General features: G+C 48.6%; 1 protein-coding gene across 4 annotated transcripts in view; it reads right to left on the bottom strand.

The window, feature by feature from the left end:
• LARP1 (La ribonucleoprotein 1, translational regulator) overlaps nt 1–17,369 on the bottom strand; it is an 89,192-nt gene that overhangs the window by 19,066 nt on the left and 52,757 nt on the right. For all 4 annotated transcript variants that reach the window (XM_070793896.1, XM_019963521.2, XM_070793894.1 and 1 more), the window contains exons 2-3: nt 655–716; nt 326–391 (exon numbers count right to left, since the gene is read on the bottom strand). Coding sequence is in view for 3 of the 4 variants with exons in the window: in XM_019963521.2 (XP_019819080.2) it covers nt 326–391; nt 655–716 (128 nt within the window). In the remaining variant the exon portion in view is untranslated. The remainder of the gene's footprint in view (nt 1–325; nt 392–654; nt 717–17,369) is intronic.

Genomic DNA, 17,369 nt, shown 5'->3' with positions numbered 1-17,369 from the left:
TTTTCAATCCCCGCCTGGCCATCAAGGACTAGTGATTAACCTCCCCTCCCGGCCTTAGTGGCCTCATCTGTAAAATGGGAATTACCGAAGGGCCTATCTAGGAGTCACTGAGGATTAGGTGAAATGGTGGATAAATGGCACTTGGCAGTCTCTGTCACACAGCAAGGGCTCAAAGGATGATTCTTAGCTATTTCAAGGTTGCCCATATTTTCCAACCACTCCTTCTAAAAAACAGAAAATTAACACCCGAGGCACTGAAAGCTTGAGGCCAAATGTGAACATGTAGACGGAGTTCAAACCTGCCCATCCCTTCCCACAGACTCACCTGCACACTCTTATGGGCTATCTCTCCAGGTGTTGGCCAGTTGATTGCATCTCCAAAGTCACCAACCTGCAAGGCACATTCTGTGAGGGTTCCAGGGTAACCCTGCCTCCACCATTCAGGCCCTCATCCAAAATACAGCTCCACCAAGAGATCATAAGCCAAAACCAGTCTGTCCACGAGAACCATCCACAACAAAGACCCAGAAAAAGTGCCTCTGCTATTCAGAAATCCCCTGCAGCCCAGAAGCACTCACTACAACAGAAAAGAGGCTCCCACCTCCATCCAGGAAGCCCACCCCCACCCCTGGGTTGCCAACTCATATTTCTTACCTTGCCACCTTTGCGCTGTTTAGGAACTGCTGCCCTCACCACCTTTGCTGGGGCAGAATGTTCTGTGGAAGCAAGAAAGGAGAGGTGGTTATACAGCACCCCTCAGAGAGGGCCCCCGACCAGCTCCTCACCCTCATCACTGCCCCATGCCACTAAGCAACCTGTAGGTTCCCAGACAGAAGATGTGGTGGACAGAAGAGGGACACATGCTCAAACCCCGCTTTCTGAAGAAATTACGGAAAGTGAGATCATGAAAGAAGCAGACAGCCCAAACCCCAGGAATTCAACACTGGTCTCTCACAGCTCTTACCCTCTTGTGTAAGGGGGACTGAGGCCTGGAGACCCTAGGTCCATGGCAGGATTTGCTCTATAATCCAGGGCTCCTGAATCACAGCAGATCCCATAAAGGAATCTGAAAGACTCTCTCTGGCTCAAACATTCTAGAAGTCTTCATGTGAGTAGACTTAGGAAGGCAAGACAAAAACCCTAAGTGGGCAACCAAGAAGTCCAAGACCTCTTCTAAGGCATGTGCATCAGAGCCAGCTCTGTCCTCAGTGATCTGTGGTCACCAACGGGAAGATGTGCCTGCCTTCCAAGTTTCCAGAGGAAAAGTGAGACCATCACCCCCTACATTTGACTCAATGGTTCCACCTTTAGGAATTTATCCTAATGATACAAATTAGACAAGTGTTTAGGCTTATGTGCAAAGATGTTGCAAGAGCTATTCATAATTTCAAAAACACTGAAAATAATGTCTAACAGTAGGGAACTGGCTAAATAAAAGTTGAGCAACTTCCAGAGTGTTCTTAAATGATAATGATCTCTACTGATATGAAAACATAAACACACTAATGAAAAAAATTATAATCCTATTTTTGTAAAATAAATTGAAAAGGTATACATACAAATACACATAGTAGGAACTCTGGAAGACATATAACCAAATATTACCAGGACCTAAGTAGTATGTTTGGGCTTCCCTGGTGGCTCAGACAGTAAAGCGTCTGTCTGCAATGCAGGAGACTCGGGTTCGATCCCTGGGTTGGGAAGATCCCCTGGAGAAGAAAATGGCAGCCCACTCCAGTATTCTTGCCTGGAAAATCCCATGGACCGCGGAGCCTGGTAGGTTACTGTCCATGGGGTTGCAAAGAGTCGGACATGACTGAGCGATTTCACTTTCACTTAAGTAGTATGTTTACAGTGATTTAATTTTGTTTGGGATTCTCCAGTAGTTTCAACCAGGGCAGAGAAGAGCTTTCTATTTTTATTACTTTTAATTTTTACTTTTTGGCTGTACCGTGCATCACGCAGGGTCATAGCTCCCTGACCAGGAATTGCACCTGCAGCCCCTGCAATAGAAGTGCAGAGTCTTAACCACTGGCAAGCCAGGAAAGTCCAGGGGCTTTTGGGGAAAAAAAAAATTTTTTTTATAAGGAAGTGGCCCTAATAAGTCTGGTCCTTTCTACACCTATACTTGTTTTTCCAAGTTGGTTCTGAAGACCAGGAGTTTCTGAACCCTTCCTTCCCAGAGACCCACAGGATAAGATACAACCCGGGCCTCTGCTCACCCACCCCTTTGCCTCCATTGTTGGCCAGCCATGCCAGGACAAGAGCTACCCCCAGTCCCTGAGCAAAAAAATTTTTCCAGCTGGTCTCAAAAGGAATGTTCCACTTCTTGATCACACGCATGTTCCCTTAATGAGAAGGGAGTCCTTGCCTGATTCCTAACTGGGAGGCCATTGAATTCTTGGCTTCCACCCCATACTGGAGCCACTGCCTCAAGACATTCCACATGCCAAAGGAGAGCTGGGGCTCTATAACCCAAACCACAGCATCCCCTATTCCCAGTGCTGGGCAGTGCAGAACCAAAAAATCTCTTTCAGTTCCAAGAGGATGGAGCTTGTAAGCCCAGGGAACTCCTTACTCCACACTGATTCTCTTGCTAACTCCAGTTTGGCCCAGAGCAGCCTAATACCACGCAGCTCCCTGACTAGGACCAGCAGAGGCAGCTGTTAGAAGATCAACTCCCTCAATTACACATAAGCTATGGCAGTAATTACTTCTCCAGGGACCCAGCTTATAGACCCCCAAAACACTCCCTGCGTGCTATCAGGACAAGAGCAGGCCGAAAGGCCGGCACCATCAACGTCATTATCATGAAAGTGGAATGGGAAATCAGATTCAGAGGGCAAAGTGCTCTTGAAGACTACCTAAAAAGGTTTAAGGCAAAGTTTTGTCGGGTCATTGTCTTATTTCCTCTAACAAAAACTCTTTCAAAATTGGGAAGAATCAGATCCTGTAATTACCCCGCCTAACACCTTGTTCAAGATCACAAATGGTAAAGTACTGCTAAAAGTTCAGGCTCTCCTTAATGGGAGTGACCCGCTTCCACTAAAAGACCCCACCGATTCCCTACTCCCCCACCAATCCCAAGCTGACCAGGGGAATGTGGCTCTCTGGGCACACCCAGGAAAACCAATCAGTTAGCCCTTTGAAAAGTTTGCTGAAAAGGCCCCATCCCTAGTTAGCCTCCCTCTATCCCAAGGACCCTCAGTACCCTGGTTCCTACTCTGCTCTCAGGTAGGGCCTCGGGCTGCCCCTGCTCTAAGGAAGAATAAAATTCCCCAGAGAGACAGAGAAATACTTTAGGGAGAGAGAACCACTGCTACCTTTAAGCAAAATCCCTAGCTCTGTTAAAATCCCGCAGGGCCTAGGGGAACGCAGGAAGGCTCGGATGAGCTACTGTCAGGCCCTGGGGGCAGGTTGGAAAAAAGACTAGGTTTTCTAACTTCAATTACACATCCTTTTCTGGGTCCCCTCCCAACTGTCCACCTTCACCAGGCGCATGCACGTGTACAAACGTGGGCACACGCAGCACAGCTCCACAATGTACAGGGCCTGGCATCTAAAATGGCTCCCAATGGAAACCAATCTTTTGTGCAAGAGGCCAGTCCTTATGTCCAGCACCACTAACAGCCACCACTGACCCAAGCCCAGCTCGGGACACACTAAACTCACCACCTCGCATGTGCCCAAGAAAACAGTTGTAGGACATGAGAGCAGCAAAAAAGGCCCGTGGTTCTGATTTCTTCCATTTAGATAGGCAACTGAGGCTCCCAAAGGCTAATAAGGGGCTTCCCTAGGGAAGAGCCGGGATGGGCACTAGAAGCCTCAGCTCCCTCTGTCCAGTGCTCCTTCCAGCTCACCAGAGATTCCACATGTCCACTGGTGGGAAAACGGGTCAAAAAGCTTTCCTGGTATAATCTCAGAGCACCGTCCCGCCACCTCCTGGTGAAGAGTCACTGGACAGGTTCCCAGGCAGAGGTGTGGTGAGGTGGCCCGAGGTGACCCCAGCACTCAGGGGGAGGAGGATGGCAGGCAGAGGCTCTGTGAGTGTCTCCCTTCTCCATCAAGGCAAGCAGAGGTTAGCTGGGATATGGAAGAGGCGAAAGTGGAGTCTGCTAGGAGCCAGTACTGAATGTTGTTCCGGGGAGTGGAGGCGGGGGGTGGGGGGGGGCGGTGTCAAGGGGCTTTCTACAAACACATACTCATTCGTGTATTAAATGAACCCCACAGTGGAGGTGGGGTTGGGGAGGGAACAGGGAGACCAGGAGATTTTTCATGAAGCTCTATCTGATCAGCAAACTCACTATTTTCACTTAAGACTGTGAGTGGTGAAGAGAAGGGGAGCTAAACCAATACCCTCCTCTCCTGGAGCCTGGCTCTTTTTCCACACTCTGAGCCCCACCTCCCCTGCAAGAAAGGGGCTGGCTCCAGGGCAGGTCTCCCCAGGAGAGAGGAAAGAAGGAAGGGGGGGATTTGCCTCAGTCCCCAGGGAGGCTGTGGTATAAACCCCTGCCACACCAGAGGAAGGAAGAGCAGAGGGAAGGCCTGAAGTTCCTTTCAGTTGAAGAAATCCAGCCACTCCACCTTTTTCTCAGCACAGAAGAGGAAGAGAGCCTGGCCTCAAGGAGTCTCTGTCGGCCTATAAACAGACCTAAGCCCAAACACAGCTGGTGTAAACCCAGGTAAAAACACAAAGTATGGGTGACCCTTGAACAACACAGGGGTTAGGAGCACTCACCTCCAACACGGTCGAAAAATCCAACTTAACATCACGCAGTACTGCTTTTACATCGAGAATAGCCACGTATTAATGGACCCACACAGTTTAAACCTGTATTGTTCAAAGGTCAAGCCCACTTAAAAAAAATTATTTTTCATTTGTTTACTTTTGGTTGCACTGGATCTTCACTGCTGTGCGTGGCGAGCAGGGACTACTCTCCAGTTGCGCTGAAGTAGCTTCTCTTGCTGCAGAGCACAGGCTCTAGAGTGTGTGGGCTTCAGTAGTTGTGGCTCTCGGGCCCTAAAGCATGGACCAATAGTTTGGCTCACAGGCTCTGTTGCTCTGCTGCCTGTGGGATCCTCCTGGACTGGGGATCAAACCCCTGCCCCCTACATTTGGTAGGTGGATTCTTATCCACTGCACAATCAGGGAGGTCCCAACTGTATTTTCTACACTGCTTGCTTCCAGAAAGATCCTAAAGCTGCTGACCCTTTTGGGGAGGGCACAGGGGGACCTAGAAGGGCCAGATGTAGGTCTTAAGGAGCAAGGACTTGGTAAACTAGCAAGAAACTAGGGAAGGATTTTGGGGGGGAAGGTATGCGGATATGAGTCAAACTCATCAGGTTATAGAAAAAAGAACTGATAAGAGGGGGACTTCCCTGGAGTCCAGTGACTAAAACTCTGCACTCTTAATCCACGGTTTGAGCCTGGGTTCGATCCCTGGTCAGAGAACTAGATTCCCACTCTCCAAAGAAGACTGAAGACTCTGAGTGCCACAACTAAGATCCGGTACAGCTAAATAAATGAAGATTGGTAACAGGAAGGGAAAAGCTGGAAATGAAACTGAGGGATGAGTGTGGGTGAAAAGTGAGATGGGGCCGGGCTAGATGGGAGAAGGCCTGAAGGATGGGGCTGGCCAGAGGAACTACTAGATTTCATGCCTTAGTGCCAGGAGGACAGGGGAAGGCCAAACATTTATTTTGGGGCTGGCATCATCTCCTGGAGATTAGCGAAGTATCTAAAAAGGCTGAATTTACCCTGAGTGCAAAGAACTTCTGCCTTGGGGAACAAGGTCATTTGTTAGGGGCTGCATTAGTGGCGTTCGTACCCATCTGCTGACCTATTCCTATGGCCATTAGGTCAACTTCTTGAAGAGACAACCACATCCCAGGTGAACTACCCTGGCTCTGTGCTCTCACTGTACTGTATCAGCTGCCGGTTACTTATCTATTCTCAACCCCACCCCACCCCCCTTGACAGCAGGTACCAGGCTGCTTTCATAGCAGTGATTCTGGCATCTAGCTCAGGACCTGGCAATACAGCTGAGCTTTGCTGTTCCAAGTGCTAGTTCCTGAGTCTATGGCCTCAATCCTCAACCTTTATTTTAGCTGGAGCCTTCCCCCAGGCAAAAAAAACAAGTGTTCACAGGCACTGCTGGGTCCCAGCAGAACCTAGTCTAGACTCCAATACTCACCAATTGTATAATCTTGGAGACACTCCCTACCAGCCACCCTCCCTGGGCCTCCCTCACCTTCCTCAACTGAACACAGGATATTCCTATCTACAGGGAGAAGGAAGAGAAGGTAAGATGGCAAGCAATGAGACTTCTCATCAGAGCAGAAGAGATGCTAGCACCAAGCTGTGGTCGTAATGTTAACAGTGAGCACTTATGAAATGCCATGCACTGTTCTAACACTGAGTTAGCTCCTCTAACTGGTCTCATTTTACAACTGAGGAAACGAAGGAACACGGTGGAAAGGTTATTTACCAAGATCACAGCCTGCAAGCAACAGAACAGGATTTGAAGTCAAGCAATTTGACTCTAAATCCTGTGCTTTCAACCACTAGCAGGAGGGTCCAATTTACCTCCTCATTGTGGTCAATAGGGCAGACCCTCAAATCGCCCTACACACTGGAGAAAACCAAGGCCCACTACAGGGAAATCTAAGGTCATGGAGCAAGGCAAGTGACATTCCTAGGATTGAACACTGGCAACTTGACAATCCCCTTCTTCCCCACCCAGAGAGAAGCCAAGGGAAACTGACCCCTAACACACCTATCTGGCACCCCCACAGTCCTGTGAGGGAAGAGGCGTTCCCTCTAGGCCCACCCCCGAGTTCCCCCATTCCTACCTCTGCCCCAATGAGGGTGGGGGGCAGGGACAGGCGTCCAGCTGACATAGATTCTGCCCCAACCACTGCCTGAGAGCTGGAGCCCAGGACCCTCACTGCGGAAGGCAGAGAAACCATTAAGGCAGAGTGCAATGCCAACAGGAGTCTAGATTATATCACCCACCTGTGCCCGTCCCTCCCAGGCCAGCCTGGGGGCACAGTCAGAAAAGTCTGGTGTATTCTCAGCTGTCATCCAGCCTGGGGGTGCGGTGGGGTCTTTAGAGGAGGAGTTTGGGGACCACCGACTTTTCATCCCATCCCCACTGATCCCAACACCAACCCTACCCCTCCACATGAACACTCATCTAAAGAGTAAAAAAAAAAAAGCTTTGTTAACCATCCTCACCTTCACTGATTCCTACTGTTGCCACCACTTTTCAGACAGCTCTCTCTGACCAGCTTTCCCACCCTGATTTCCCCCAGACGTGCAGAGGAAACACAGGAGGGGGCTGAAGGGTGCCGTTATGGAAAGGAGTAAGAAGAGAGGGGAAACCTTCAGAAGTCAGCTCATGGGACTCCGCTCAAAGCAAGCTCCTGAAGAGTCTGCGCCCCTTGGGCCTGGGAGGAGGAGCGCAGGTGGCAGGCTGTGGTCACATGACGCTGCCTGGTCCGGACCAGCCCCAGTCAACTATCTTTAGCTGGCGGTGACCCTTTAGCCTGCGGTGACTCTCCCTGCCCAAGTAAGCCACCCTGGGGTGGCTGTGGTCACGCCCACTACCAGTACCAATCCCTGAAGTCCTGCCCCAAAGCTAATTAATAATCATCACAGCTGAAATATACCAGCAGCCAGAGAAGCTTCTGGCCTTCAAGTGCCAGCTCCCTGACCCAGCCTTTCTGAAGAGCACATTTGGTTCTAGTTAGAACAGTAATTCTAATAACCACCTTTTACTAAGTGCTGAGTAGGCGCCAATAACTGCTCTAAGTTGCTTTGTGCTATTTCATGTAACTGCCTCAAAAAGACATTCCAGTTGCTTAGAAAATGAAACTCAGGGAAGAGACTTGCCCAGGGTCATAGAGTATATATACTGTGTGACATTATTCACAGATCTCAGTGTAAATTCTTCTCAAGGCCTTTCTTAATTGCCCAACTAGCAACTCTGGATCAAGTTCTAATTCAGTCTATCATGTGGGGTCTTCAGAGCACTCATGAGCCCCTGAAATGTTTGCATTTGTGTGCATCTCAACTGCACCAGACTAAGTCCATACACTATCCACACAAACTGCTCACATGCAGTGGCTCATTTACTTTTCACAACCATGCTAGGAGACAGGTAAGGTGATGATGACTCCCGGTTTATAGATGAGGAAACTGAGGCTCAGAGAGGCCACCTGCCTTAGGTAGACTAAAACCCAGGTACAGCTTGACTCCACCTTGGGCTTCACCAGCCAGCTACATGCCCTATATAGGCAATGACTGGGATTTCCACAAGGGTAGGGATCTTTCTGAATTGCTCACTGGCCCCTGGAACCCAGGACTGCAGCCTGTTCATGGCTGGCCCAATGAAGAATTTTACATTGGTATGGGTGCCTCTCAAAGAACTTCCAGAGCATTCTTTTCTGGGTAGAGAGGTTAATTACCCCTTTGCATTATGTCCAAACAGCACAGCTGGGCAGCCTGGCAGCTGCAACCCTTTGAGTCTAGACCTATGCCCTGTTCTCCTTCAAGTTGGAAGCAGTGTGCTTCAACCCAAACACCAGACATCAGCTGTGGAAAACAGAACAGTGTGCGGGCAGCAAACAAAACAGCCCTGAAACTCCCCAGCGGTCCCCGACTTCAGGCGTAAGCCCCCAGGCCCTGGGCTACATCACAAATCACAGAGCTGGCTGGCGGCGTGGCAAGCGGGGAAGCACGGACACTAGCGCAGAGGGCAGCACACACTCAAAGGCAGTCGCCACACCACACAGGAATGCAAGCTTATGTTGCCAGAGCATCTGAGTTTTCAAGAAATACAGAAAAATAAACTTGGTGCGGAAGAGTAATTTTCTGCTTTCTAAATACTATTAATGAATTCACATTAAAAAACAAAACTTTTCCAAGCCATATCCAGCCTGTAGGTTCCTGTATTGTTCTTCTAAGCCCTGAGGGGCAGGCCCATCATCCAGCAGCCAGGCCCTGGATTTCAGAGCCAATCCTCAGGCAGGCTGCAATGCTCTGCTGCCCCACTGACACCATCGTCCTTATGCAGGAGGCTGCTGACATCAAAGCTCCTTTTTCCTTGTGCCTGTGCTCACCTACCACCTAACACAAACTCATTTTAACTGTCCTAAGTCTAAGGCATTCTTTGCTGCAAGAGGCTTCTGAATCCCCAAGAAACTACTCTGGATTATCCCTGTTACTGGACAGAAAGGCTGGAAGGAACTTGAGACCTCAGGCCATTGTACGGGCAGGAAAACTGAGGCCCAGGAGGAACCAGGCAGTGAACTGCTGTGAAGCTAGCACTGGACATCACGTTGCTGCCTTGTGATTCAGAGTTTTTCCCACAGGTCAGGAGGCCACTCAACAACACAACTACATTAATTCGCAGACTAGGGGGCAGGGCCTCAGGGACCCAAACATTCCAGGTACTGCTCCCCACACCCACTGATGATGCCTATAACAGACCCAGAAGTCCCCGTTTTTAAGAACAGCTTCTCACATGGAATTGGACTACTTGACAGAAAAGGAGGGGTGCTCTGGCTGAAGTGGATCTGGGAGTGTAGGGCCCCACTTTCACCAGCGACCTGACTTCTCCAGGGGAGGCTCTCGGCCCCTCTGGAAGATGTGCGGCAGGCGGGCCCCAAAGGGCCTGACCAGCCATCTACCCAGTGAGGCAGGCTGGGCATCCTCACTGATCCTCAGGTTCCTGCTCTCTGAAATGCTTGGATCCTAACAGCTTCAGTCCTGCAGGTTGGGGACATTTGGTAACAGGAAAACTTCAGCAGAAATAGTAGAGACTTGCCAACCATTCCTGAAGCATAAGGGGAACTGAAGTGCTTGGATAAAGACTAATTCCCCTAACCCAATTTAGCCAGACTGGGCTTGCTCCCCATAAAAGTAGTTGATCTGTTTCTGCTGCTGAGTCTGGGCCAGCCTTGGAGGCCTCGTCATACATAAGAAACCCCAACTGGGACACTGTGGATAAGGAGACAGGCTGCCCTACCAGCAGACTCCACACCCTTGCTCACTGGTGATCTATTCCACTCCCTCCCCTCTTCAGGAAATATAGAGGAGACGTGACCCCTACATTACCCATCTACCCAACCAAGTAGGCCCCTGGGCTAAGAGGCAGGACAGAGCAGCTATCCGGGACTTGGGAGTCCATGTAAACCTAAGAATGCTCTAACCACCAGCTGTCCTCAAAATAAGGAACTCATAAAGCCAGGGGAGATGGTCTTATCTAACCAATTTCTCATGTGGCTTGTAACCTGATAGGCATTAACAGGGCCACAGAGGAATGAAACCCAAGCAAGCAGGTTCATCAGGAAGCAGAAAAGCATCTCGCATGGAAGATCCTAGAGTAAGACTTAACCTCTCACTTTCTGAAACCGTGAAAGGGGTTCATGGTGGCTGCCAGCTCATAGGATTAACAGCTTAAATTAAGGGCAGAGGTAAACAGAAAACTACCATAAATGCATCTTTAAATGCATTTTTTAAATTATTAAAAATAATTATTTAAGAAAACGAGTCAATTACTGAATCTGGTGCTTTAATAAAAAATCTTTTTAAAAAGATAACAATTTGCCAGATTTAGCAAATTTCAGGTAAATAATAGTAAATTTTTAGATTAATTATGTCCCATGCAATATTTGGGACATGGAGAAGGCAATGGCACCGCACTCCAGTACTCTTGCCTGGAAAATCCCATGGACAGAGGAGCCTGGTGGGCTGCAGTCCATGGGGTCGCTAAGAGTTGGACACGACTGAGCAACTTCACTTTCACGCATTGGAGAAGGAAATGGCAACCCACTCCAGTGTTCTTGCCTGGAGAATCCCAGGGACGGGGGAGCCTGGTGGGCTGCCGTCAGTGGGGTCGCACAGAATCGGACACGACTGAAGCAACTTAGCAGCAGCATACTAAAAAACGTATTTGCTGCTTATCTGAAAATCAAATTTAACTAGAGATCGTGTATTTTTAACAGCGGAATCTGGCCACAGTAGGAAAGAACCACTGCCCACGTCCCACGACAGTGAGCCAAGTGTCCAGGGCGGGGGCCTGGTGGTCGGGAGACTGACCAGCCCTGGCACCAGCACTACAGCCCTTGTCCTTGGGGCCTGGGAGAATTCCCCTCTGGGTGGCTTCAGTTTCTCTCTAAGGACTATGCTTGGGGTGTGAGGATCCAGTCATCTGCACTCCTGACATCTTTTAATTCTATCCTCACACTCACTGATCACCCTAACCACAACCTTAGATGAAGCCAGTCTTCCAAGGGTACAATCCACCTCTGACACCACTGCTACAAATGACTTGGGCCATAAGATTTCAGAATGCAAAAAAATTATCTCCTGAGGAGCTTGTCAAAATACAGAATCCTGGGTCCCACTCTCCAGAGATTCTTGCTCAGGAACAGTGGAACCAGGAATCTGCTTAGTAATTCTAAGGTAGGTTTCCTCTGGACATACCTGACGTTATAGACCAAATGAGTTTCACCTCCTAACTCTGACAGGGCTTACTCAGAACCACAAAATTGCATTTAGTATTTTAAAAATTTTTTACGAAGCATAGTTGATTTACAATACTGTGTTAAAGTTTCACATGTACAGCAAAATGATTCAGTTATATATATATTTTCAGATTATTTTCCATTATAGGTTATTACAAAATATCAAAAATAACTCCCTATGCTATACAATACAGTAATTCTTATTTGCTTACCTATTTCATACATGCTAAGTCGCTTCAGTCGTGTCTGACTCTCTGTGACCCCGTGGACTGTAGCTCACCAGGCTTCTCTGTCCATGGGATTCTCCAGGTAAGAATACTGTAGTGGGTTTGCCATTCCCTTCTCCAGGGGATCTTCCTGACCCAGGACCCAGGGATCAAACCTGGATCTCCTGCATTGCAGGCAGATTCTTAACCGCTGTCTGAGCCACCCTGGGAATCACATTTTATGTATGCTGCTGCTGCTGCTAAGTCGCTTCAGTCGTGTCTGACTCTGTGCGACCCCACTGACGGCAGCCCACCAGGCTCCCCCATCCCTGGGATTCTCCAGGCAAGAACACTGGGGTGGGTTGCCATTTCCTTCTCCAGTGCATGAAAGAGAAAGGTAAAGTGAGGTCGCTCAGTCGTGTCCAACTCCTAGCGACCCCATGGACTGCAGCCTACCAGGCTCCTCCGTCCATGGGATTTTCCAGGCAAGAGTACTGGAGTGGGGTGCCATTGCCTTCTCCTCATTTTATGTATAGCAGTGTGTTAATCTTATACTCCTACTTTATCTCTCTCCTTCCCCCAAGTTTGCTTTCGGTATCTGTGAGGCTGTTTCCGTTTTGTAAGTAAATTCATTTGTATTTATTTAGATTCTACAAAAGTGATATAATACTAGTCTTTCTATCTTACTTTAGTATGATAATCTCTAGGTCCATCTATGCCACTGCAAAAGGCAGTATTTCATTTTTTATGGTTGATTACTCTTTCACTGTATATATGTACCATCTTTATCCATTCACCTGTCAAAGGACACTTTAGGTTGCTTCCATGTCTTGGCTATTATAGTGCTGCTATGAACACTGGACGGCGGGGGGGTTGTGGGGGAGGTTAATGTGTATCTTTTCGAATTATAGTTTTGTCCAGCTCTGTGCCCCAGAGTGGGATAATTGTATTATACGGTAGCTCTATTTTTAGTTTTTTAAGAACCTCCATATTGTTTTCCTGTGGTGGCTGTACCAGTTTACATTCCCACCAACAGTATAGGAGGGTTTCCTTTTCCTCCATACCGTCTCCAGCATTTATTATTTGTAGACTTTTTGAAGATGGCCATTCTAACTGGTGTGACGTGATACCTCATTGTAGTTTTGACTGGCATTTCTCTAATAATTAGTGATGCTGAGCATCTCTTCATGTGCCGATTGGCCATCTGTGTATTTTCTCTGAACAAATGCTTATTCAGGTCTTGTGCCCACTTTTTTGACTGGGTTGTTTCTTTTTTGATATTAAGCTGTATGAGCTGTCTGAATATTTTGGAAATTAACCCCTTGCAAGTTGCACTGTTTACAAATATTTTATCCCATTCCACAGGTTGTCTTGTTTATGATTTCCTCTTGTGCAAAAAGCTCTTAAGTTTGATTAGGCCCCATTTGTTTATCTTTGCTCTCAAGGCCTGGGAGATTTTTTAGTATTAGTATTTTAGAACTGACTGGGCTTCCCTGGTGGCTCAGTTGGTAAAGAATCTGCCTGCAATGTAGGAGACTGCATGCAATGCGGGAGACCGGGGCTCGATCCCTGGGTCGGAAAGACCTCCTGGAGAAGGAAATGGCAACCTACTCCAGTATTCTTGTCTAGAAAATCCCATGGACAAAGAAGCCTGGCAGGATGAAGTCCATGGGGGTAACGAAGAGTCGAATATGACTGAGTAACTAAACCACACCATTTTAGAATCAGGGTGTGCTTCTTAAGAAACGGTAGTGGGTACATGGGTTCTTATTCAATGTTTTTCTTTTTATATTGTATTAAATATTGAATAATGTCTAAAAAAGAAAAATACATTGCAGAACTATTCTGGTGGAAATGGAACTGAAGTCTCCTTCCCACTTGACCTCCCACTCTTCTGGAGTCCCTGAGCAGAAGGCTGTATACAAACCCCTCACCCTCATGACTGTGGGAACAGGGACCCTGAGCTAGCAGGACTGAAACACCACTTCCATAAGCTAAGAACACCTGAGAATGTGGGGGACCTGGGTTAAGCGCAGATTCCTGACTTCCCCCAAGCTCCAAAAAAGCAGTGTGCAGAGAGACGCAAAGCATGGGCATCTGCATTTTTAACAAGTTTCCTGTGCAATGCTGATGCCAATTAGTATTTGAGAACTGAGCCGCCAATGAGTGAGACTGGCAGGAAGGGACCTCTGGTCTCCAAGTGTCAATCCATGGTCTCACACTTATGGACTGGAAGTGCAAACAGGAATTAACCAGCTCAGAAGAGCAGGAGCGAGCAAGTTTTAATTATATACAGAGAGCAGTCAGAAGAGAGATGCACCAAGGAGCCCATCCACTCTTTCCCACCATCCAACCTCTAGCATCAGGAACCAAGACTGGTCAAGCCAAGAAGCCACAAGTGAGCCAAGTATCTTGACAGACTTGAGTTCACAAAAGTCAGTCTGGGTTGAGCTCAAGGTTGTTTCACAATGAGCTCCCACCTATGGCTGTGCTACAAGGAGAAATGAAGGCTCTGAAGGGACCTGTCTGCCTCTCTCTTACAGCTTCCATTCTCCCTCTAAACCTTGCTGTTTGCTCACCCAGTGCCCTGAGGTTTGAATCCATTAAATAATAATGGCTACCACTTACTAAACATTTACCTCAGGCCTCCTGCTATAGGCCTATTGTGCACTTTCTAATCCCCCCAAGGGTGAAGCTATTCCAGTTTTATTGGAGACTGGGTCGCTCCAAAGGTCACACAGTGAGAAGGGAGCTGACACCAAGGATCTGAAACTGAAAGCCCAGCTACCCTAGGTCTCTCAGTACCGCCAGAGACAGATACTTGGTGGAGATCCCAAAGGGCTCCAGCTCAAGCAGACCCTAAAGGGACTAAAGCCATCAGCACCAGAATCCACTTCTCTGAACCTATTAGCTCACCTGCCAGGCAAGGATAATGCCATTTAGGACAGGGGACAGGGGCAAAGCACAGCCAGGAATCAGAGCACTCTTTATTGCAAAGGCAACGCTCTAGGGCGGCCTGTAACCCAAAGGCCTGGGCTCTGGCTACACCAAGCCCAGGAGAATTCTGCCTCCTCCAGCAGATGAGAAAGGGGAGGACGGAGGAAACTGCAGAGATCCCACAGGATAAAAGACAGACTAGAGAGACAGAAAGGGAAGTAGAAAAGCAGAGGTTTTATGTAGGCCCTGCTTCAGGGCACAGAGGAGAGCTGAAGAAAGCATAAGCTACCCATTCAGGTAAATTACCCTTTCTGTATCCTTCGTGACTAATCAGTTCATAAGGTCTCCCTCATCCATCACTGCATCTAACTCTCACAATATCAGTTTGAGGTAGGAAGGGTGGACATGGTTCTCCCCAGATGACACAGTAAGACAGAACTGAGACTCAGTGAGCTTCCTGGTTTGTTCCAAGAACATCAATTTGTTTTTAAAGATGTCAGCCCTGGGCTCCTGCCACTCTATTATGAAACGTGACCACTGACATGAGGGGTTTTGTGTGCCAGGCACTAGAGAAGTAACGGTAAACAAGTCCCTATCCTCTGAGGGCTCAGTTTATATAAAGCCTTAATCTGAACTCTACCTGCAACTGGTTGATCTAAACTGCTTGGGATGCTGTACTGAGGAACCTCAGTAGACAAACTCAGGAAAAGCCTGTGGTCAATTAGCAATGTCTTTTATGAGCAGGAGAAGGGACAGCAGTCACAAATGTATTTATAATTCCAGTTTGGTAACCAGTGAAAAATGTTCTTCATCTCAACCACCATTCAGCCCATACTACGTATTGTGGATACAGAAGTGGGTAAGACTGACAAGGATCCAGCCCAAGAACTGATGACTGACATGAGAGCTGACATGGGTGGTGGCCGAGTCAATGCACTTTCCCTCCAGGGACCACTCCGTCCTCAGCCCAGGTTAAGACCTGCAACCCTTAGATCTGGTCTCTTTCAGAGATTAAGGCAAGGCCCAGGAAAAACAAACTGCAGAAACACAAGTGAGAATTACAGAATGGATGCCTCTGGAGGAAAGCTCACTGGGCTGCTCCATCCCCAAGGTCAGCCCAGACCCGCTCCTCCAGCAGCGGGACAGTGCAATGGTTAAGAATGAGCCTGGGCTCGAGTTCCAGCTCTGCCACTCCCATCTAAGTGACTCTGGATTTCTGTAAATGGAAACAGTTTCTAACCTACTGGGATTCTGAGGATTAAATGAGTTGCTATTTTTTAAGTACTTGGGGAAGCACATAAGTCTTCGTTGCTGCTGCTGCTGCTAAGTCGCTTCAGTCGTGTCCGACTCTGTGCGACCCCAGAGACGGCAGCCCACCAGGCTCCACCATCCCTGGGATTCTCCAGGCCAAGAACACTGGAGTGGGTTGCCATTTCCTTCTCCAATGCAGGAAAGTGAAAAGTGAAAGTGAAGTCGCTCAGTCGTGTCCGACCCTCAGCGACCCCATGGACTGCAGCTTTCCAGGCTCCTCTGTCCATGGGATTTTCCAGGCAAGAGTGCTGGAGTGATGTGTTAGCTATTATTTGGAAGTTTAGGTATCTCTGGTAAGACTACTGACAGATTTTTCTACCCCATCTCACTCACTGGTGAGCCTGCTGCTGCTAAGTCGCTTCAGTCGTGTCCGACTCTGTGCAACCCCACAGACGACAGCCCACCAGGCTCCCCTGTCCCTGGGATTCTCCAGGCAAGAACACTGGAGTGGGTTGCCATTTCCTTCTCCAATACAGGAAACTGAAAAGTGAAAGTGAAGTCGCTCAGTCATGTCCGACTCCTAGTGACTCCATGCACCACAAGCCCACCAGGCTTCTCCGTCCATGGGATTTTCCAGGCAAGAGTACTGGAGTGGGGTGCCATTGCCTTCTCCACTGGTGAGCCTATTGGTACTTAATATTGGATGTTTCTTAGCGCCCCCCTCATCCCTCCAAGAACCATGTTTTAAGCTCTGTCTTGAAGAGTAAGGTGGGGCTTGGCCGTGGCGGGGGAGGGGCGCGGAGGCGGGGGCCATTTTTAGGAAATTGAGAGCATTTCTAAGCAATACCTCCTCCATTTGGGCAGGTTTTCCCTGGCCTTCTCAGGGCTCAGGGTCTATCAACAGCTGGCCCAGTGTAGGGAAGAAAGCTAAAGGCTTGTGTCTGGAGGACCGAGTCAGAGCATCTGCACTAGGTCACCTTGGGGAGCATGCTTCCAGGTGTAGTCCTCTTCTAACCTCCACTCCAACAGCACCAACCACTTAAAGGGCCTCGCATGTCTCTACCCTTGAAGAAACAAGGCAGAAGACAGAACCATCACAAGCATCCTGATTGCTCTGGTGCCACCCAGGAGACTTTGGTTAACAGATGACCTCAGCATGGCTTCCAAAGCCAAACTGCACTCTGACCTTCCTCAAGTTTAGGATCTCCAAAGAGCTGCCACCTCAGAGAGGCAAAGGCAGTGATGAAACAAGTCAGGGGCTGGGACAGGGAAGACCTGGAATGGCAGAGACCATGCCAGAACAACTGGAAGCCCAACTGCAGCCAACAGAGGACTTCAGCAGCCTCTCCACTCCCAGCCAGGAGTCTAGCATTTCCACACTGCCCTCACACTCCTTTCTCCTGCTCAGCAGACAAACTGCTATGCCCAGGGCAATTTGATAAA

This window comes from Bos indicus, chromosome 7 (genome assembly GCF_029378745.1).
Source record: "Bos indicus isolate NIAB-ARS_2022 breed Sahiwal x Tharparkar chromosome 7, NIAB-ARS_B.indTharparkar_mat_pri_1.0, whole genome shotgun sequence".
Lineage (NCBI taxonomy): Eukaryota > Metazoa > Chordata > Mammalia > Artiodactyla > Bovidae > Bos > Bos indicus.
The sequence above is the reverse complement of the archived record's forward strand: the minus strand, read 5'-3'. Positions and strand labels throughout refer to the sequence as shown.